Below are 23,608 nucleotides of genomic sequence, written 5' to 3' on the forward strand. Positions count from 1 at the left end.
AAAAAAAAAAAAAAAAAAAAAAAAAAAAAATTTTTTTAAAAAATTGCTGAACCTAAAAACAACCAAAAAAAAAAAAAAAAAAAAAAACACCAAAATCTTTAAATCTGGAAGACAAATCAAAGAAGAAAATCAGTAATGTTTTAGACAAAAGCCATAGATTTCTATTTTACCAGTTCAGCCTTACATAATCTCTTTTGTCATATTCGTAGTGCTACTGTGATCTGATCTTTCTGTTTAAATCCTGGAAGTTAATATTCAACGTTATTATTGATATTTCCAAACTTGTCCCTACCATTAAGTTAGCCTTTTTCTTGGTCACATTTTGTTCTCTTATTTCTGTCAGGCTTTAGTTTTCCTGGTATAGCACTCCCTTCAGAACTTCTCAAAGAGCTGGTCTGCTGTTGGTAAACTCCTTCAGGTTTTGTTTAGCTAAGAATGTTTCAAACTTTTCTTCCCATATGAAGGATGATCTTGCTGGATATAGTATTTTTGGTTTAAATTTTTTTTCACTTAACACTTTGAATATATTTTCCCATTCTTTCCTTGCTATAGATTAAGTGGGGTTTCTGGATGAGGGAAAATTAGATGCTTTGATTCAGTCTACCATCTTTTACATGGATATTCCAATAATCTGTATTCAGGAGACATATTTTGATATTTTAAGCAATTTCATTCCGTGTTTATGCTTCCTTTTGTTTCTGTAATTAAAGGTGTCACTGGTATTGTGTGGTGGAAGACTCTGTAAGCGGGACAAGAAGCGAAGTGGTTAGCACAGTGAGGCTAGGTTAGTAGGATTTGGTTTGGGGACAGAAAAGAGTTAATAGGATGGTGGGAGTGGAAGCAGTTAGAGGTAGGTAAGATGATTAGAGACTTTATCAAAAAGCTTGGACACCTGAGGCATAAGGCAGAAATACAGCTCCAGGAGCATTTATCTTCCTGGACTTCACCATTTTTTGTTCTTTTCACTTCTCATATTCTAAGAATTTCTTGTCTTACATTTCAGAGTTAACATTAAAACTACTACTGACACAATTTAAAAAACTGAACAAAGCTGTTTGCAAACACAGTATACATAGAATCTGTAAGAAAATATATACATAATACTAAATGAGTAATCAATATGCCTTTAATACATCAGAGCAACAAAGTTTCCATTTCAATGACTGAGCTGGCTGTTTGAGTGCTCTATTGGGTTCCTGCACCGAATTTGGCCTTTAACATACAGATTCACTTTGCTGGTTGTTGCTGCCCTCTGTTGGGCTTGTTGGGAAATGCAACTTCAATCCCACACAGATCACTTTCACTGTCATTATACCAAATCGAGCACTAGAACATGGATTTTTTTAAAGGATTGAATGTGTTTCTAATCCTGCTCCCCCAAAATCAAGAAAAACTTGTATTTTCCTTATTATTCTTAAAAAAGATGTGTTTACCTTTTTTATCTAAAGGCGATAGTGGCCATGAAATAGGAACTAGGCAGAAGAATTTGGAGAATGCAGAATTTTGGGGTTTTGAAGTCTGGAGACCTGAGTTCCATGTCCACTTCAGTCCCTAATCATGTGACTGATGAATTTCTCTGCCTGTCTGGGCTTTTAGTTTCTTCATTGATACAATGAAGAGGTGGAAGAGACTGACAGATTCTCCAGGGATTGGAATGTTATGTTAGGGAAACAACCTTATATTCAGTATTTGTTCATAAGTGTTACAATGACTTAAGTTTTAGGCTGTGTCAAAGCACAGTCTGGAAGCAATGGAGAAGGCAGACAATCAAGACCGTTAGTTGTAATCCACTATTGGTGCTATGAGGCAGGCAAGTCCCCATCACTATGGAAACATGAAGAAAGGTACCTATCCAATCAGGAAGTACCGTGCTGCAGGGCCTGTTGGAGTGATCCTTGAAGGCAGTGTAGTCTGAGAACGCAGCAGCCTAGGGAAGACTAGGGCGTGAGGCAGCGTGATCTGTTTGTAGACTTACAGCTCGTTCCGTTTGGCCAGATGACAGAGTTTGAGATGAAGGATTTGTTGTGAGGTGGTATTAGGGGGAAAAGCCAGGAGAGTCATCTGTTGTGCAAAAGAACTTGGGTTTTATCCTCAGGGTACTGGGGAGGTATTAAAGGGCTGTACATGGGGAAATGACATGCACAGGTTGGCGTTTTGGGATAGCGTATGGGGAATGGATGTGATGTGGGGCAGATAGAACTGACAGCAGGGACTTGAGCTGAGGAAGCTGTTGCAGGAAACAATAGCGGGTGAGCCGTGGCCGTGGAGCTGGACAGACGAATTGCTGGTTTCCCTTTCTTTAACTGAAGCAGCAGCTGTGAACAATCCAGCAACCACTGGTTATTTAGACCCAGGTTCTGTTACTGACATTATATTCATCCCAGAGTGTTTTGATTGCTGCTTGGTTCTAAGGGGACATTGTGAGTTGGGGGACAAGACTTTGGATGCAATTGGTCTGAGGACAAATAAGCTTAACCTTAGCTATGGCACCCTCAGCTGTATACATTCTTCCCCTCTGTGGCCTCGTTCCCCCTCTGTGCCAAGTGACTTAGGGCGGCGACAGAAGGAACTGTGGTGTTGGTCTCCTTGAGTGGTGCTGTCATCCTTTGTCTTTGCTCTCAGCAGGCAGTGCACGCAGAGGAGATGTGCATCCCATGGACACCAGTCACAGCTCGTGTGGTTTCCGGTGCATGATTAGCACTCAGCCAGTGGAGGCTTGACCTTTACATTGGGTTTAACTGAATTGTGATCATGGAGAACATGAACAAGATTGTAAAATTTTCTCGTTCATAGAAAGGTTAGAGGACTAGCCAGTGGCATGATTGAGGTGACTGGACCCGCATGGCTAACTGCGCAGTTGGAGTCCCAGACACCACAGCCTGATAAACACACTGGGTGCCTGTGTGTACATGTCCAGAATCCAGAGGAAAATGGAAGAAAAGGGATTGCAGCATAGCCACCCTCCTGCCGTGGTGTCAGGGGGATGCTTTCTTACTTTCCCCTTTTCTGTCTGTCTCTGCAGCTAGAGCACTCTCCCTCTAGTGAAAAAATCAAGATTAGAAAAATAGCTCTGCGTCAGGGACAGAACTAGTTCTTCATCAGTTAAGGAAGGTTAATCAAGAGGCATTTACTCTTGGAAGGACACTAAGAAAAAAATGATGGCTTAAAATTCAGTAATATGAAGAAAAAAATTCTGCTTTCCCAGACCTCGTTCAGACATTTTAAAAATACAGCATACATGTATACAGCAAAGAACATAAAACATACAGAATGATTGTAAACCGAGCACCCATGTAATCACCATCCTCAAGAAACAAACATTGTGAACGTCCCAGGAACCACTTTGTCCCCTTCTCCAGCCACAACTCTGCTCCCACCCCATGTAACAACTGCATTGACATTTGTGGCGATCTTTCTCTTTGTATTTTTACATGCTAAATAATAAAATATAGCTTTATGCATTCTTAAATTCAATGTAAATAAAATAATAGTATAACATTCTGTTTATAAGTAGCTGTAAATTAATTCACTTACTTTGCGTAATTGTTTTCCTGCCATGGACTTGGATATGCAGAGTGGTGCACATATCGAAAGACCCGTAGTCTAAATAAATTTAGCAAAGAAGGGCTGGGGATTCAAAAGAACTTGAACGCAGCCTTCTTTTGTGCTCCGTATTTATTGCGTGAAAGATCAGATTGCAAAAAATAAGGTACTTTGAAGTAAATAGGTGACCTTTTCTCAGCAAGCTTTATCATACATGTTTACGATGGAAGAGACTGTAAGTGTACAGTAGATGAGAAAGGATGAACATACAAACAGCAGGTTTCCTCCAAAACCAAGAACATCTTTAAGAAGGAAGTTAAAGATTTGCTTGGAAACACAAAGCATAGCATGTAAGAGCTATTATGTAGGACACAGGGCACATTAACCCAGTGGGACTTGGCTCGCTTCTCTGGGAAACAGGTTACAGGAGACTGCACACAGTCTCCCGTACTTGAGGACCTGGTATGCTAGGTCACTCAAGTTGTTTTCCAGCAGATCTGGGACATTGTCCTACAGGGTGGTCTCCACCATTTTCCATTTTACTAACAGACTAGTTTGTCACTCCACTCTTGATGGCTATTTGGATTGTTCCCTGTTTGTCACTCCACTCTTGATGGCTATTTGGATTGTTCCCTGTTTGTCACTCCACTCTTGATGGCTATTTGGATTGTTCCCTGTTTTAAGTGCTGTCTGGTTACTCTGAACACTCTTGTTACAAACATCCTGCATATGTGCCCGTTGCACCAGGGCAGATACATAGAAATCGACATGTTGGCTTGTAGTGATGTACATAATGAACGTAATACCTAGATAATCCCAGACTTTTCCAAAGCGGCCATGGCATTTACAGTTACCACACTGTGTGAGAACCGCTCTACTACTGGAGAGACAACTGTTTTTGCCCGTCTTGAGAGTACAAAATGATATCTCACGTGGCTTTAGTTTGCATTTCCTTGTTTTCTAATGAAGATGAGTACATTTCATAAGTTTATGGACACCTAGTTTAGTCTGTTCAATTTTCCATCTTTTTTTTTTTTTAAGCCATATGTTAGTGACCTGAAAACTCTTCCTAGCTCTTACCTGAGGGAGTGTGCTCAAGAATACTTGGACAGAGATCTTTAGCTTGTGGAAAGTAGCATAAGTCCTTTCCATTTATTTTCTCTTCCTTTTGTTGCCCAACCCATCTGGGGTTTGGGAGATTTCCTGGCATTTCAGTGATCTCTTCTCCCTCCATTTTCCTGTTTCCTAGACTCTGAAGCGGCTCATGGCAGATGAGGTAAGGACATTTTGTTTCACGTGCATGTTCTGGCTCCTTTCCTACACTACAGTATTTACCAGTCTCCATGCCTTTGACTTTCTGTAACCTGTAATGGTACGGGTTCTGTCCTCAGAGGATCTCAGGGCTTTTTCTAACTCTCTGCTGTGTTTGGCCCATTGCATGCATTTCTCTGGCACATTCATTTGCTGCTTCCAAAGTTAGGCATGCTCTTTAAACACCAAACTAACCGACTTGCAGTCTGGGTGCCACTCATATCACTTGAAGCCCCACTATGCTTGCAGATACTGTTATTTTCAAGTGAGTGGAGCTGATAAACTACAGCTTATTGGTGGCTGTTTTTGGTTCTAGCATATATACTTGAGGTTTGAGGAATGACTCCTCAGCATTCGAAAGACGAATATATCCCACATGGTATTCTTTGCTGGCTAGGCAAAGGGGATTTTGCAGAAATGTTAAACTTTTGTTACCTGCATAACACAAGTGCTATAACATATACAAAAGAAAGGTTTTAAGGCACTTACTTATTTAGCCTATGTAACTTATATTTATTAAAGCTGTAGACATTCTCGCCTCTGTCTTGGGGCCTGGCCGCATTTATTATGTTTCTAGCTAGAGGAAAAGAGAGGGCATTTTATTGAACTAGCTCCGCCCAGGAGATGCTTTCTCTTCTGTGCTACCAGAGGACTTAGAAATGACAGGGGGATCCCTAGTTTCCTTTTTAAGGAGAGATTTGAAACGTTAATACTTCAGTCCTTTTATCTTTGGGCTTAGATGCGAGTAGAGTCAGTATGCTAAGTTAGATAGAAGAAAGACTGATTTCTTTTTTTTTTTGTCAGAAGAGTCTTGAATTGCTCGTGAACCAGAAAAACCATGCATGTGTCAGAGGTTAAAGGGTTGGCCATTTGATGTGTGGTTTGTTATGTAAATGAAAATGTATCACTACTGATATTTTTTTCTTTTTCAGATAGAGAGATTTACCAGCATCAGAAGTAAGAAGGAGAAGGAAAAGCCCAATTCTGCTCATAGAAATTCTTCTGCATCATATGGAGATGATCCTACAGCACAGTCATTGCAGGATGTGTCCGATGAGCAAGTTCTAGTTCTCTTTGAGCAGATGCTGGTGAGTGTCCCACCCCAACTTGGTGCATCTTCCTGCGAATGCATTTATGGGCAGGGTGAGTTCTTTTTTGTGCGTAGTTCCCCCATAACTAGCCCTTTATTACAAATAATGACAGGTCTAATGTGGAATTTTTTAATATTAGTTCCATTGGGGCCAGCAGGTGGCATAGTAATTAAGGTTCTGGACTCCCTCATGGCTGACTGCGGTTCGAGTCCTGGACCTGGTAGCATGAAAAAATTATGCGGAGCACATGTACGTGCATGTCCAAGGTCCTGAGAGGAGAAAGAATCAAGGCATGGCCAACCCCCCTGGAGTGTGATATCTCACTTTTCCTCTTACCTGTTTCTCTCTGGCAAGCGCATGTACGCTATAGCAAGCAAACACCTTTAAAAAAAAATTGGACCCGTTAACTAGGGACTGAATATACAAGTACCAGTCCATAGAATTGGAGTCTGTGAGTTAGGCTCAGAAACATCTGATCACTGACCACCTTGTTAATGTCTGGCCCAGAACATGTTAGCCATGAGGACATGTGGAGTGGGTGGACCGACTCATGTGGTCGTGTGCAGTCCACCTTGTGTTAAGTCAGAGCAGTCAAGTGTTGAAACATGGTGAACTCTTTCTTTTTTTTTTTTTCTCTATAAGACAGATGTTTGCAGTTAGGGCGCGTGCGCTATGAAAGACAGAATACGAGAAATCACCACCCCCACCCCCCCCGGGGCAGGATGGTCCTGCTGTAATCTCTTCTCCTCTAGTCTCCTCTCGGGATTTTGGGCAAGCACACACACGTGCGTGATGTGAGTTTCAAGTCCCTGGGTCCAAGATTTGAACTGCAGTCAGCCCTTTAGGAGTCCAGCAACATAACTTCTACACCATCTGCTGGTCTCCACAGTGAGCTTTTATACAAAGAAGAAACTGAGAATTGGAACGGCATCTTTTGCCCAAGGTCCTCTATTTAGTGGTGAATCTGAAAGGTGAATGCTATTGTTTTAATCACTAGACTTTTGAAAATTACGTCTGAAGTCAGTTAAGTATGGAAGTTTATGCGGATGCGGGTTACTTTGCTGTCCTCAGTGAGGAACACTGTCACTAGTGATATGTTTTAGAAAGTTTTCAGTATGTGCTTATAAGGTTTCATAAAACCTAAGTGTATTGCATGAACATTTGGTCTTAGATTCACACAGAGACTAGTGGTAGGCCTAACTTAGTTAAGAGCATAGGCTTAAAATCCTTGACACAGGGCCTGGTAAATAATAAACATTGAGCCTGCACTATTATTATTCACTGAATCTTGCAATTTGCCTTTTTATGTTCTGAGAGCATCAAGAATCTCAAGAACAGGACCAGCCCATGGCCTGGTAGTTAAGGGAGCTGAATCTCATGTGACTGACTACATGATTTGAGTACTGGACAGCAGCTTCAAAAACATCCTGGGGGGCACCAGCAGTTAGTGTAGTGGCTATGTCACTGGACTCCCATGTAGTGAACTGCGGTTCGAGTCCTGGACACAGTTGCTTAGACTCACGCTGGGCGCATGTGTGTGCGTGCCCAAGATCCCGAGAGGAGAAAGGAGAAGGGATTGTGGCGTAGCCATCCCCCCCTGGGGGGTGATTTCTCGCTTTCTGTCTCTCTGTCTCTCTCCTTTCTGGCAAGCACATGTGCCCTACAGCAAAAAAAACCCTCCCCCCCCCCAAAAAAAAGAAAAAAAATCCTGGGCATGTATGTCCAAAATCCAAAAATGGAGGAGAAGGGATTGTGGCATGACCATGCCCCCTGGGGGGGGGTCCTTTCTCTCTCTCCCTATCTCTCTTTCTTTATCTCTCTATCACTCTCAAATAGCGAGTACACACACCGTCTGACAGATTTTTTTAAAAAAGAATCTTGGGGCCAGCAAATGGTGTGGTGGCTGGGGCGTTGGACTCCCACATGGCCAGCCACAGTTCAAGTCCTGGATTTGATGGCTTGCTTTCTCGCTTTCCCTCTCTCTCGCTCTCTATTTCTCTTTCTTACTCTGTCCCTCTCTGGTTAAAAATTTAAATAAATAAATAAATAAAATAATTCTTTAAAGAAAAAGAATCTTAAACATACGGTCTGGGGGCCAGCAAGTGATATAGTATTAAAGGCACCAGACTCCCGCGTGGACCACTGCGGTTCAAGTCCCGATCTGGTGGCTTGAGGATCACCCCAGGCACATGTGCATACGTGTGTCCAGAATCCCAGGAAGAAAATGGAGGAGGTGGGATAGCATCATGGCTACTCACTCTCAGGAATGACAGCCACGCCGCAGTCCTTTCTTCTTTATTCTCCTCCCAGAGGAGACACTTGTGCCTGTTGTGATTTTTCAAGCCACTGGATCTGGGACTTAAACTGCGGTCAGCCCTGCGAGAGTTTAGTGATATAACTGCTACACCATCTGTTGGACTTTAGGTCATTGTTTAAAAAAAAAAAAAAAAAAAATTGGGAACCAGCAGTTAGCGTAATGGCTATGTTGCTGGACTCCCACGTAGTCAACCGCGGTTCACGTCCCGGACCCGGTGGCTTAAAACTCACGCCGGGCGTGTGTGCGTGCGTGCCCAAGATCCCGAGAGGAGAATGGAGGAGAAGGGATTGCGGCGTGACCATCCCCCCTGGGGGATGATTTCTCGCTTTCTGTCTCTATGTCTCTCTCTGTCTGTCTGGCGAGCGCACGCGCCCTACAGTGAAAATCTCTCAAAAAAAAAAAAAAAAAGAAAAAAATTGTTAAATCATAATTCTAAATAAATTCATACTAATAGTCTCTTAAGTTTCATTTAACCTACATGTTTCCCTTCCCCTCTCTCTCTTTTCTTTTTTATTTTATTTAATTTTACTTATTATTTTTTAATTTGACTAGAGAGAGATGGAGGGGAAGAGAGAGAGAAAAAGTGAGAAAGAAAGACTCCAGGTTCGGGACTCGAACTGTGATTAACCCTGTGAAGAGTCCAAAGCCTTAACCACTGTGCCACCTGTTGGCTCCTCCCCTTTTTCAAAATAATTATTTAATTTTACTTATGTATAATAATTATTATTATTTAATTTGACCAGAAAAAGAGAGAAAGGGAAAGTGAGAAAGCAAGCTGCCAGATCTGGGATTTGAACCATAGTCAGCCATGTAGGAGTCCCACACCTCAACTACCACACCACCTGCCGGCCCCCTCTCTCTCCCTCTTTTTTTAAATATTTACAGTTGATATAAAAAAGTTGTTGAAGAAGCAGTTTGATCCATAGAGTTTCTCACACTCTGAAATTTGATGGTTGCATTGTTTGGTGTTGTCTTATTAGAAATCTGTATTTTTATGTAAGGTCTCTTGAATTTAAAATGTCGAGCTAGCCTTGCAAGCATGTTTTTTGTTTGGGGTCTGACTCAATCTGGAGGCCATCACTTTGCAATTTCTGTGTTTTGTGTGCAAAAGGAAAAAAGACACCATGAATTAAATCAGAAAAATTTCAGAATAAAAAATTGCTATTTATAGGAGAAACAATATATGCTTCTTTTTTCCTTTTGTACTTTCCTTTTCAAATACCATTCTGGACTTGTGAGGGTTAAATTTGTGCTCACTAAGGTGCTGGGCTCATAGCTGTACATGTAACAGGCTCAAACAGAACTTTTCCCCAAAACATACTCAGCACATTCCACGTTCTGTCTGTTAAGGGGCCTCTGCTGTATCACAGAATTTCTGGTTCATTCTTCATGAGAAAGGGGTTTGTACAGGGCCTGAGTTAACAGGGGTGGTGAGTGTTGAGGCCCTGGTGCTGGTGCAGATTTTGCTGGCATTTGGATGAAGCCAGTTGTATTTCAGTCTGAAGTTCTTCTTATTGCTCATCCTCAATACAAAAGACATTATGTGACTTTCATTCAATAGTTAAAGAAAAAAAGAAAAATTTCATCTGTATCAAGTCCATTTTTCTTAGAGAAAAAGTTAGTGTGTGTTTGTATAACAATGTCTATTAAGGAATTTATACTAAAATTTTAACCACATTTATCCCTGAAGAAGTCTCATCAGCTGTAATAGCTCAGATCTCTAGGAACCAGGAAAATTTATTCAGTAAGCATTGAATGTGCTCAACTCTTCACTAAGTGTACTAAATACTACACACTAAAATCTGGCCAGAAATTGAGGCAGTTTTGTTTTCTCTCCCTCTGCTAGCTGGACATGAACCTGAATGAGGAGAAACAGCAACCTCTGAGGGAGAAGGACATCACCATTAAGAGGGAGATGGTGTCCCAGTACTTGCACACCTCCAAGGCTGTAAGTCCGGGGCAGGTACCCACGACACACGGGACTGTGCCCTCCTTTTGGTCCTGTTTGTTTTGTCAGTTTTGTGTCACATTTTACATAATTGACATCAGTTACATTTCAATGTATTAAGTAAACCTACTCATAATTCTGCTCTTATTTCAATTCAAAGTTTTGTATACTTTTCTCTGCTGGAATCTTCACGAAGTATACATAGAGGATGGGATGGACAAGTCTGAGCCTCACGTAGTGTGGTGGTGTGTCTAATGAGCGTCTGTCCTGATATTATTTAAACTGCATTGACTGATACTGGTGCCCACTTTATGGCCGAGTCCAGTGTGTGCTAATCTCTCTCTATGCCTCTTGTCCAGGGCATGAGCCAAAAGGAGAGCTCTAGGTCTGCCATGATGTACATTCAGGAGTTGAGGTCAGGCTTGCGGGATATGCACCTGCTCAGCTGCCTGGAATCCCTTCGTGTCTCTCTCAACAACAACCCTGTCAGGTGAGGATTCTGAGGTGGTAACAGGAGTAAGAGCTCAGTGTTGGAGTTCACCCAGTGGTGATTGAAGATCATAGGAGTCGGAGTAGGGGAATGGTCTGTCTAGATTGGGAGTAAAGAGGTGCGAAGATAAGCTTTGTTTGGCAGCTAAATATTTGTTGATTTGATTTGATATTACAATGTAGTTTGTTCCTTACAGTTGGGTGCAAACATTTGGTGCTGAGGGCCTGGCCTCGTTATTGGACATCCTTAAACGACTTCATGATGAGAAAGAGGAGACTTCTGGGTGAGAATTTCCGAGTCTTTGTATCTTCTAGGTGGAGAATCATAGGGGACTTGGCTATTTGCTCTAAAGGAGAAAATAATAGTTAAATGTAAAGGTGGAGCCTAGGGAGATATCCTATAAGCTGAAGACGGGTTTATTGTAGCAGCGACTAGAGGATAAATGACGGTAGGTACATCAGGAAAGGGAGGAGGAGCTTACATTTCACAATGAAGAACATGGGACACATAACATACTACATTCGATAATTAGTCTCTCAACATAGGATCTTTCTTAGTCTGGAAATAGGATTTGATTTAGTCTAGAGCTGCCCTGTGGTCATAGACCCCATGTGGAAGTCTTAAAATATATTTGATCGGTTTGGGACTAACTTTATGGCAGTCTTCAGGATTGGACTACTTTGGGGGATACCTTGGACCATCTTAGGCCACCTTGAAGCCAGCCTGAACTAAAGTAACCTCTGTACCTCTCGAATCTTCCTGAAACAAAGACACATAGAGCCTCGGCCTCCTGCAGTACCTTCTCAGACTTGAAACCTTTGAAGTAGTGAGGCAAGGAGGAAAATGTTAAAGGGATGTTATGCAGGTAGAATTTAGCACTTCAGAGTCCAAAAAGAGTTAAAGAGAGGTTTATTATCATACTAAATTCTTGGATTACAAGAAGATTAGCCAAAGGTATTTCATGGGAAAGATCCCTCTTCACCTACCATTTTTGTCAGCGTTTCTGGAGAAAGTACTGTGGGCTAGAATTTACTCAGCTGCTACAATAGTCAGGAGTATTCCTAAGACCCATGTTTGAAGGTTGAAAAGTCAGCTGGGAAGGGGCTATACAGAATGAAGGGACTTCACTGATTATGTCTTCTCTATGCAGAAGTTACGATAGCCGCAACAAGCATGAGATCATTCGCTGCTTGAAAGCGTTTATGAACAACAAGGTGAGATTTTTTTTTTCCCATTCTCTTTCCAACTCTCATCTGGACTCCTATTTTTATCTTGTATTGACCAACCCAAAAGAAGGAACTCTAGGGGGGCCAGCATATGGTGTAATGATTATGTCGCGGGACTCCCACATAGTTGACCGCGGTTCAAATCCTGGACCCGATGGCTTAAAAAGAACTCATGCCGAGTGCATGTGCTTTGTGCCCAAAATCCCAAGAGGAGATTGGAGGAGAAGAGATTGCTGCGTGGTCATCTCCCTGGGGGGTGATTTCTCGCTTTCTCTCTCTCTTGGCGAGCACATACACCCTGTAGCAAAAATCTCTTTTACAAATAAAGGAACTCGGAATATGAGGTTCAAGACTTTGAGCCTTCCTTTTTAGTATCATATCTATATTTTCTTTGGCACATACATAACTCCTGTGAACTTTTTCCTAGTTCTGAACTCTGTTTCACAAGTTAGGCTCGATTTTCTTCCCCTTTCTTTTCTTTTGCTAATTCTTGAACTTCTTTACCTGTAGTTATTGGTTTGGGAAGATTTGCTTTACTCTCCGCTTGTTCATTTCTTTTTTTTTTTCCTTGTTTCCAGACTGTTCAAAGATTTTTATTCTCGGAAGACATGAAATTCTGTGTGTCTTCTGAAAAACTATTTTGTTATTTTCACCTCTGTCTACTATGTTGAGGTCAGGCTTGCGGGATATATTCTACCCATGTATTAGTTTGCTGGACTAACACAACCAGGTGTCTTAAATAGCAGAAACTTGACTATTCTGGTTCCAGAGGCCAGAAGTCCAAGATCAAGGTGTCCGCAGGGTTGTTCCTTCTGAGGCTGTGAAGGATGATCTGTTCCAACCCTCTGGCCTAGTCTCTGGGGGTTTGCTGGCAGTCTTTGGGATTGCTTGGCTTGTAGACGCCATCCTGATCTGTCTTTGCATTCACATTATGTTCTCCCCGGGTGCATGTCTGTATTCACATTTCCCCTTTTTATAAGGACAACAGTCATATTAGACCAGGAGCATACCCTACTTCACTGTGACTTATTGTCCTGTAACTAACTACATCTACAATGACTGTATTTCCAAATAAGATCACATTCTAAGGACTAGGAGTTAGGACTTCAGCACGTGAATTTGGGGAGGACACCATTCAACCTGTAACAGCCCCTAGGGTTTCCCTGGTTAGATGCTGTCTTCTTTAAGCCCCCTTCTCTGTTCTTGTCTTGCCAGTTTGGAATCAAGACCATGCTGGACACAGAAGAAGGAATCCTGCTGCTGGTCCGAGCCATGGATCCTGCCGTCCCCAACATGATGATTGATGCAGCCAAGCTGCTTTCTGCTCTTTGTATCCTGCCACAGCCAGAGGACATGTATGTGACCAGAGTCACTTGTTTATTCTCCATTCTCCTATTTACCAACTTCTCTTAGTCTAGCGGGAAACTGAGTTGCTTAAGTATTCACTTGGTCTTAAATACTAGGTGAGACTATATTGCTTCCTAGAAGTGAACATTGAGCGCCTTGATGTTTATTAAGAAGAGTAACTGAGAGTTGGGGGCATGCTGAATACCACTGGTTGTCAGAGTATACTGAGAGCAGGATAGCTTCCACATCTCCATTAATGTCTGCATTGTCTAGGACAAGGATGTCTTTTTGCTGTTTTGTTGTGATGTTTTTCTTTTATTCAGAAGTAACCAACGTTATTTTAAAAATCCAAGTGATGTGAGCCAGCTCCCTGGTGCAGTGGTAATGTGGTGCTAAAGAGAAGCTGAATCCTTCCTGGTGACCAGTTTGCAGTTGGAACCTCCAGCAGTCAGATGATATGTTCTGGGCATGTGTGTGAGGGCTGGATGGTTGAGGGAAGGGAGTTGTGGCATGACCAGACTCTCTAGACGGTGTTTCTCTCTTTCTCACTCACTCTCATGTGTGCACACACATGTTCTATCATGAATTGTTTTTTAAAAAATTTTAATTCAAACAGCAGAGAGGTACATAAAGTAAAAACAAGTTTTTTGTTGTTCATATAGGGTGTGTGCATTCGACAGAGAGAGAGAAAGTGAGAAATCTGTGGGGATGGCCATACCACAATTCCTTCTTCCTTCTCCTCTAGAACTTTGGTCATGCACATACACGTGTGTTTTTCCAAGCCACTGAGTTCTGGACTTGAACTACAAAGTCAGACATGTAAGATCCAGCTGCTTTAACCACCATGTCACTCAATGGCCTTAGAAAATAAAATTTAACAGCCTCATTCCTTCACCAAATCCTGTTCTAGGGAAATAACACTGATGGCCTAAGGGTTATGTTGCTAGACTTCCACATAGTTGACCACAGTTTGGGTCCTGGACCCAGTGGCTTAAACTCTTGCTGGGTGCATGTGCACACATGCCCAAAATCCCAAGAGGAGATTGGAAAAGGAGGGATTGCAGCATGGCCATCCCCCCTAAGGGGTGATTTCTTGCTTTCTGTCTCTGTATCTCCATCAAGTGCATGTGCCCTATAGCAAAAATCTCTCAAAAAGAGAAAGGAAATAACCACTGTTAATGACTTTTTACAGTCTCATAGATTTTTCTAAGCACAGTCAACCATCCTGCATTACCTTAATTCTAAGATTTTTTTTATAATTATTTAATTTTTATTTATTCAATTTTTTTTTAAATTTGACCAGAGAAAGACACACACACACACACACAGAGAAAAGGAAAGTGAGAAAGCAAGCCACCAGGTCCAGGACTGAAACCATGGTAGACCATATGGGAGTGTCCAGCTCCTTAACCAGCACACCACCTGCTGGTCCCAATTCTAAGATGTCTTTTGCCGCCACCAAAAAATAATATCTTAGAGCTCATGAATGGCAGCTCGTGCCCATAAAATCAACTGTAGGTATAGGATAGATTTATATTTTTTGGAAGGGTTTGGTTTAACAAAAGCTAAAACATACCATTCGTTCTTTTTCCTTTTTTAAATTTTTGAAATTTTTACCAAGAAGACATATGTGCTTACCATAGAGCAGGAGAGGGAGAGGGAGGAAGCACGCACTGATAGATTGTGGTCATGCTGCAATTCCTTCTCCTCCATTTTCCACCTTGTTGGGATTTTGGGCATGTTACACACACATACCCAGTGCATTTTTCAAGTCTCTGGGTCCAGGATTCCAACCACATTTGGCCATGTGGCATCCTACTTCTTTAACTACCTAACCACAGAGTCAGCCTTCAGCTTGTTTCTTTTTACTTAACAGTAGAACTTGGACATCCTTCTATGTTAGTAGTTACAGATCTACATGAATATGATTCATAGCTATTTAGCATCCTGTATGTATGGATGGATGTACAATGATTTATTTATCAAGTCTCCCATTGCTAGACTTTCAGGTAGGTAGAAAAAATTCTAGGCGAATAGAAAAAATTTTCGTATTATAAGTGATGTTATCAATGACATCCTTTTACATATATTCTTTAGTATTTATGTTGAATAGATTTCTAGAAGTAAACCAAATGGTATGTGCATTAGAAATTTGTTAGTACTATTAAATGCCTCTAGAAAAGTTGTTTAAATTTATATTACATAAAACAAGGGTCTTAATTTGGTGTCCATGGATGGAAGTCTAGGGATAGTGCATTTTTCTGAAGATATGGTCCCTCACTTTCAGTAGATTCTGGCCCCTACTCTAAGGATGGTGAGAGGAATAATGCGAGATATCTAGAGCGTTGATATGTCCTGTGTCCTAACCAGTCTGTGCCTCTTGTTAGCTACTTGTCATGCATGTCTGTGTCATGTCACCCATGCAGCACTCTCTCCTCTTTTCTCTTGGGCAGGAATGAAAGGGTTTTGGGGGCGATGACAGAAAGAGCTGAGATGGATGAGGTGGAACGTTTCCAGCCACTCCTGGATGGATTAAAAAGTGGGACCTCCATTGCACTTAAGGTATGCATAGCCCTGAACTTGGGTATAAAGTAGAATTTAGGATGGGAAGACAAAAGTTCAGTGAACATTTAATAGAGCACACGGATTGGTTCCTAATGATGCATTTTTTACTTTGGAGTTTGTTCTGAGGGGAAAATAACTAACCTACTTCTAGAAAGAAAAGAAAGAACTTTTCTTCATTGTGAGATGGGAAAAAGGTGCAGTATCTATTTCCAGACTAGTACAACCAAGGTCTGCAATAACATACCATCAAACCTTGGAATATTTAGACTTCTAAACTCTCCAGACCTGTACTCAAACCAGGTTTTAGTGCTCTAATAGAAAAATTATTCTAATAGCTTTTGTACCACATCTACTTGGTTATATTTGGGGGCCTCAAAGTACATGGAAAGAGGATGGAATCTTGATCTTTAAAAGTTAGTGTTGTTGGGCAGATGGTTGGTGGTTAAGGGCACTGGATTCCCATGTGGCCGATTGTGGTTCAAGTCCCAGGCCTGATGGCTTTCTTTCTTGCTTTCCCTTTCTCTCTCTCCCTGTCTCTCTAGTCAAATTACAGAAATAATGATAACAAATAGAATTTAATAAATAATTTTTTAAAAATAAAATAAATAAAAGCATTGATGTAGCTGCTGGGATTTCTTATTTTAGGTGGGCTGCCTACAGCTGATCAATGCACTCATCACACCAGCTGAAGAACTTGACTTCCGAGTTCACATTCGGAGTGAACTGATGCGCTTGGGGCTACATCAGGTGTTGCAGGTATGATACAACATTCGTTGGAAAGGCTGGGCTGGTTCCTTCTTGCTCTGGCAGCCCCAGTCATTCCTGAGATAATTCTGGTCTGTAATTTAAAAAACATGTTGAAAGGTTTGGATTTTAGCCACAGAAGACTCTTCTGGATTTTCTAACTTCTACTTTTCTCACTGACAGGACCTTCGAAAGATTGAAAATGACGATATGAAAGTACAGCTAAGTGTGTTCGATGAACACGGGGATGAGGATTCCTATGACTTGAAGGGACGTCTGGATGACATTCGCATCGAGATGGAATATCCTTTTACTGACTGGGGTCAAGAGAGATGAGACTTCCAATGCATTCACTTGCAGGTCCCTGTATGGAAGGAAGGGTATGGGGAATGATGACTCAGAACAGGGCATCAGGCTTATGTGTCTTCTCAGTAAATAAGGCCAACGTCCTTTTATTGCTGCTGGCATTATTTACCTCAGCATGGCTTAGGAAAGTCAGCAAGGGTAATCAGAGGGTTGCTGAGTGGGGAAGCAGCCATCGGAATCTATAAACTGCCTAGAATGTGACAGCTTAGCTTACGGAGATGTAGGTTTATACTGACAAAGGGAATAATTAATCAGTACAAATTAATGTTTGCCACAAGTGACTTTGAGGAGGTTATCTTTTAGTTTTTGTTTGCTGCTTGATCTTCAGGCTAATTACTAGGAGTCCTCTGTCTCTGTGTATAGTAACACCCAACTCATTGGTCCTTCATTAAAGGAAGTTTAGAGAACTTAAAAACTTTCTGATAATATTTATAGGAGGAATAGCCATTAGAGTGAAAGTAGTATCTAGCTGCTTTTCCCTAGCTTCTCCAAGAGTCTGGTAAGCCACCTTTCAAACACAGTTTCTAAATACTTGATTTCCTTAGCTTGGTCCCCTTGTCCACTGACTTTAGCGAAGTCTTCCAGATTCTCCTAAACACAGTGAAGGACTCAAAGGCAGAGCCACACTTCCTGTCCATCCTGCAGCACCTACTGTTGGTCCGAAATGACTATGAGGCCAGGTAAGAGGGTGTGTCTGAGGGAGGTTTCAAGTTAGACCTAAGTGGAGAAAGCAAAATTCCTTTTAATTCAAAAATTGCTCTGGGACCAGTGGTTGGCATAATGGCTATGTCCCTGGACTCCCTGTAGCCGACTGCGGTTCGAGTCCTGGACCCGGTGGCTTAAACTTAAGCCAGGAGCGTGTATTTGCGTGCCCAAGATCCTGAGAGGAGAATGGAGGGGAAAGGATTGTGGCGTGGCCATCCCCCGTCGGGGGTGATTTCTCAAACTTTTCTGTCTTTCTGGCAAGTGCACGTGCCCTATAGTGAAAACATTTTTTTTAAAAAAAATTGCTGTGTAACAGGAAAAAGAAAAAACACAGAGGAAGGTTTGGGATTCATTAGTTAAAGATTTAAAGGAAGTTGTTGATTGTCTCTGTGATCCAACTAAATGGCATCCCCATGGAAGAAGTCAGAGATGCCCTTTTTGATGAGGATTCCTATGACTTGAAGGGACGTCTGGATGACATTCGCATCGAGATGGAATATCCTTTTACTGACTGGGGTCAAGAGAGATGAGACTTCCAATGCATTCACTTGCAGGTCCCTGTATGGAAGGAAGGGTATGGGGAATGATGACTCAGAACAGGGCATCAGGCTTATGTGTCTTCTCAGTAAATAAGGCCAACGTCCTTTTATTGCTGCTGGCATTATTTACCTCAGCATGGCTTAGGAAAGTCAGCAAGGGTAATCAGAGGGTTGCTGAGTGGGGAAGCAGCCATCGGAATCTATAAACTGCCTAGAATGTGACAGCTTAGCTTACGGAGATGTAGGTTTATACTGACAAAGGGAATAATTAATCAGTACAAATTAATGTTTGCCACAAGTGACTTTGAGGAGGTTATCTTTTAGTTTTTGTTTGCTGCTTGATCTTCAGGCTAATTACTAGGAGTCCTCTGTCTCTGTGTATAGTAACACCCAACTCATTGGTCCTTCATTAAAGGAAGTTTAGAGAACTTAAAAACTTTCTGATAATATTTATAGGAGGAATAGCCATTAGAGTGAAAGTAGTATCTAGCTGCTTTTCCCTAGCTTCTCCAAGAGTCTGGTAAGCCACCTTTCAAACACAGTTTCTAAATACTTGATTTCCTTAGCTTGGTCCCCTTGTCCACTGACTTTAGCGAAGTCTTCCAGATTCTCCTAAACACAGTGAAGGACTCAAAGGCAGAGCCACACTTCCTGTCCATCCTGCAGCACCTACTGTTGGTCCGAAATGACTATGAGGCCAGGTAAGAGGGTGTGTCTGAGGGAGGTTTCAAGTTAGACCTAAGTGGAGAAAGCAAAATTCCTTTTAATTCAAAAATTGCTCTGGGACCAGTGGTTGGCATAATGGCTATGTCCCTGGACTCCCTGTAGCCGACTGCGGTTCGAGTCCTGGACCCGGTGGCTTAAACTTAAGCCAGGAGCGTGTATTTGCGTGCCCAAGATCCTGAGAGGAGAATGGAGGGGAAAGGATTGTGGCGTGGCCATCCCCCGTCGGGGGTGATTTCTCAAACTTTTCTGTCTTTCTGGCAAGTGCACGTGCCCTATAGTGAAAACATTTTTTTTAAAAAAAATTGCTGTGTAACAGGAAAAAGAAAAAACACAGAGGAAGGTTTGGGATTCATTAGTTAAAGATTTAAAGGAAGTTGTTGATTGTCTCTGTGATCCAACTAAATGGCATCCCCATGGAAGAAGTCAGAGATGCCCTTTTTGGAGTGGAGTTGGGTAAAGACAACTTTTTATTATTCTTATTGTTATTATTATTATTATTATCATTTAGGTTTTTGCTATAGGATGTGTGCTTGCCAGAGAGTCAGAGGGACAGAGACAAGAAGTACAAAGTCACTCCCCAGGGTGGATCCAGGCCATGCCTCATCCCCTTCTCATCTCCTTTTGGGAGTTTGGGCATGCACACACACCTGGCGTGATTTTCAAGCCACCGAGTCTGGAACTTGAACCATACTTGGCCATGTGGAAGTCCAGCATCTTACCACTATGCCACCTGCTTGCCCCTCAAGCCTGAATTTTTAGATGGAAAAAAATCTCAGCACTGGAAGTCAGACTGCAAGAAGTTCTGATTATCTGAAGTAGATGGGTTAGCTGATGCCAAAGGGGGTTTCTTAGCAAGTAGTGCTACTTTGTTAACTTTATGAAAGATTCTTATCCAGAACACTTATACCTTCAAATCTCTCTGTTGTCAAAGCAGTTAACTTTTCTGGATCCCGATGCTTCTGAGAATTATATTTTAATTTTCCTTTGATAATCTTGTTTTGTTTCTTCTCTAGGCCACAGTACTATAAGTTGATTGAAGAATGTATTTCTCAAATAGTTCTGCACAAAAATGGGGCTGATCCTGACTTCAAGTGCCGACACCTCCACATTGATATTGAGGGCTTGATTGGTGAGCATACCCTGTGCCTGGTACCTCAGAGCACTGTGTGTCTTTCATTTTGTATCACTTTTCTCAGTGGAAAATTTTTAGAGACAGTGTGTTTCAAATTCCCATGTATTTTCTTTTTTGTCCTTTCTGAAATCATAACCAACATCTTTGCTAGGAAGATATGGGCTTTTAGTTTATTTCCACATAAGTCTAAAAACTTGTCCCTTCTCCCACACTACTAGCTTTGATTGGGACATCAGCTATTATTGATGACTCCTGCTGGTCTCAGAGGTTTTTGTTGGTTTGGTTGTTTTTTTTTTTTTTTAAAGAATTAATTTAATTAAATTAATTTATTTATTTGTAAAATTTTGACCAGAGGAAGAGAGAGAGGGGAAGTGAGAAAGCAGACCACCAGATCTGGGACTTGAATTGCAGCCTGCCACGTGGGAGTGCAGTGCCTTAACCACCTCACCAAGAAAGTTTTAAGTGTCACTCAGGCATTTTTCATGCCACTCAGCATGGTATCCTCACCATGCACTCAGAAATTACATGATGAACTTAAGTTCCATTTCTTCGTCTAGTATGGAACATTAAGAATACTAATAAAAATATCCAAAAGGATGAAAGATTGTTCTTTAGTTATATTGAAGGGCTTAGGTATGAGAGGAGAAGACCAAGAGAACTGGGGGCTCTACTTACTGACTGTTCTTTTCAGATCAAATGATTGATAAGACCAAGGTGGAGAAATCAGAAGCCAAAGCAACGGAGCTAGAAAAAAAGGTACATGAGGGATCAGAAAAAAATGTGTTTGGGGTATATCTTTGTTTTTTGTTTTGTTTTGTTTTGTTTTTTAATTGCCAGAGAGCTTATGTGCTCACCAATGAGAGAGAGAATCCCCTACTTCCCATGGGGCATCGTCACACCACAATCATCTTTCCTCCATTTTTTCCATCCCATTGGATATGGAGTGTGCACACACAGGCACCTGGTGTGCTTTTCAAGCCTCGAGGGCTGAGATTTGAACTGTGGTCAGCCATGTAGGACCTGACTCCTTATGCACAGGGCTTCACCACTGTGCTTTGGGGCCAGCCCATGGGGTATATCTTTTTTCTTTGTCTGAGGATTAACTGTTCTTTTTCTGGTGTGTGAAAACGTTTTTGTCGATGGTATTTTAGTTCCCAGGGAGAGGGCTTTCTAACATAAGTCAATCGTTGGAGGAAGTGGTATGGGTGTGATCTTGAGAAGAGAGGTGGGCTTCTGTAGTTCTTGGGCTGCTGGGTAGGACAAGAAAGGACGGACTCATTATAATTGATATACTTGTCCTAGTTCGATGTCTTTAATACCATAGGTTGCTTTTTGTTTTTACTCCCATAGGAAGACTATGGAAATGATCACTGGTTTCCTTTTCCTTTAACCTTGGTTTTAATGTCAAAATCATTGTCTTTATCTTGGTATTCTGTTGGTAACAGAAATACCCGAGATTGGATGATTTATTTTTTTTTATTTTATTTATTATTATTATTTTTTAAAATTTGCTATAGGGTACATGCACTCACTAGAGAGAGAGAAAGAGAAAGTGAGAAAGTGAGAAAGCAAGCCGCCAGGTCCAGGACTTGAACTGCAGTAGGCCATGTGGGAATCCAGTGCCTTAACCACTTCACCACATGCTGGCCCAAAGACTGGGTGATTTATAAAAATAGAGGTTCATTCAGCTCACAGGGTGGGGATCCAGGACTTAGGGACTAACTTCGGATGAGGCTACATGGTGGAGGGTAGAATTCTGAGCCAAGAACTATCCACAAATGATAAATCTCTGCCTGTTCTCACCTCCTTCCTTCTCTTATAAACCCACCAGAACTCAATTATGTCCCAGGGAACATCACACCAAAGGTCCCACTCTGGGACACTGTGAAGGAATTAAGTTTTCCCTTAATACTTTTCAGTACAACTAAGTCCCAACCCATGAATCTCAGGGATATCTGGACCACAGCAGTCCTGGTGCTCTTTCTCCCCAGGCATTGCCTGAGCTGTGGTCACGTAGGATATAGATCAGATATTGGCAGAAAACAGGAAATTATGGGAGTAATACTTGGGCTTCTTACTGAGATGGAAAGCTTGCTGGAAGCCTATTTTTTTTCTTCCTCCTTTAGCTGGACTCAGAATTAACAGCCCGGCATGAGCTACAGGTGGAAATGAAAAAGATGGAAAGTGACTTTGAGCAGAAGCTTCAGGATCTCCAGGGGAAAAAGGATGCACTGGATTCTGAAAAGCAACAAATTGCCATAGAGAAACAGGACCTGGAAGCAGAGGTGTCCCAGCTCACGGGAGAGGTAACTTCTCAGCAGTGGGGACCTGTAACTGCAGTCTGCAGCCTCAGGATGCAGGAGTCAGTCATCCTGCCCCTAGTAAGAGTGTAGCTACTAGTAGTGATCTAGTTAGATAGTACTTTTCTTTCTTCTTCATTTGCCAGAGGGCACATGTGTTCGCTAGAGAGAGAGAGAAGGAAAGTCAGAGAGCACCTGCCCAGGGGTGACGGTCATGCCACAATTCCTTTTCCTCCATTTTCCCCCCCTTTCAGGATTTTGGGTGTGTACGCACACACACATAATTGCTGTGGTTTTCAAGCCGCTGGGTCCAAGATTCAAACTGCATAGTCACCCATGCAGGATCCACTGTTTTAATCACCACACCGCTGTCTGGCCCAGTGGTACTTATTTTTTAAATTTGTTTTTGTGATAAATAATATATAAGACATAGTTTGGGGAAATAAAATGAGTTACATACAGTATAACCCAGAAGGAAAGATAGTAGTCTTCTGATAAACTTGGGTGTCAGAACTAAACTGTTTATCTAATTTCCTAACTTTCTGTTACTTTTAGTTATCTCTGGACAGATTTGTCCCCACATATATTTTCTCTGCAGTTAAAAATATTTAAATGCCATGCGATGTCTGATAACTTAATCATTCGTATGGTTATATAATTACCTGTGTAGCACATATAAAGGGACTTCAAGGAATTATGTGAAAATAGAACTAAAATATAATTTTGTTTTAGCAAAAATATGGAAAAATCTGTACATGGTTTTTTCATAATATGCATTTTCCACAAACTTGAGAACCTTTTATATGTTAGTTATGTAACTAGGATATTTGACTTATTTGACCTTTACCTTTCTAATAAAAGGGACAGTATGATATAAAGGTCGAAGCTGTCTTTTTAACACAAACCATGCTGAACTCAGAACACAAAGACATGAATTCTAGTTTTGGCTCTGCCACTAAGTAGCAGTGTGACTTTAGGCAAATCATAGACTCCCCCTCAGTCCCTGTGCCAAATGGGAAGTTTGGATTAAGTGTTTCTGAGATGCCTTCCAGCCCCAGTATCCTGCAGTTGGGTGAGAGGTGCTCACATGAAGGTTGTTTCTATAGGTTGCCAAGCTGTCGAAGGAACTGGAAGACGCCAAGAAAGAAATGGCTTCCCTGTCTGCCGCAGCTGCTGTGGCTTCTGTTCCTTGCAGTGCTGTTTCCCCTGCCCCTCCTTTACCTGGTGCCTCTGGCACTGTGCCACCCCCAGCCCCTCC

At 41.7% G+C, this 23,608-nt stretch overlaps 1 protein-coding gene across 1 annotated transcript in view; it reads left to right on the forward strand.

The window, feature by feature from the left end:
• The window catches only part of DIAPH1 (diaphanous related formin 1), a gene marked incomplete in the record, with an annotated part of 120,565 nt that overhangs the window by 37,108 nt on the left and 59,849 nt on the right, over positions 1-23,608 (forward strand). The window contains 15 exon segments of the mRNA XM_014592817.1: positions 4,793-4,819; positions 5,787-5,942; positions 10,109-10,210; positions 10,570-10,700; positions 10,897-10,983; positions 11,851-11,914; positions 13,142-13,281; positions 15,727-15,835; positions 16,484-16,594; positions 16,766-16,884; positions 17,512-17,628; positions 19,932-20,047; positions 20,742-20,806; positions 22,177-22,356; positions 23,457-23,600. Coding sequence (XP_014448303.1) covers positions 4,808-4,819; positions 5,787-5,942; positions 10,109-10,210; positions 10,570-10,700; positions 10,897-10,983; positions 11,851-11,914; positions 13,142-13,281; positions 15,727-15,835; positions 16,484-16,594; positions 16,766-16,884; positions 17,512-17,628; positions 19,932-20,047; positions 20,742-20,806; positions 22,177-22,356; positions 23,457-23,600 — 1,653 coding nt within the window.

Source organism: Tupaia chinensis, unplaced genomic scaffold (assembly GCF_000334495.1).
Source record: "Tupaia chinensis unplaced genomic scaffold, TupChi_1.0 Scaffold138644_1, whole genome shotgun sequence".
Lineage (NCBI taxonomy): Eukaryota > Metazoa > Chordata > Mammalia > Scandentia > Tupaiidae > Tupaia > Tupaia belangeri.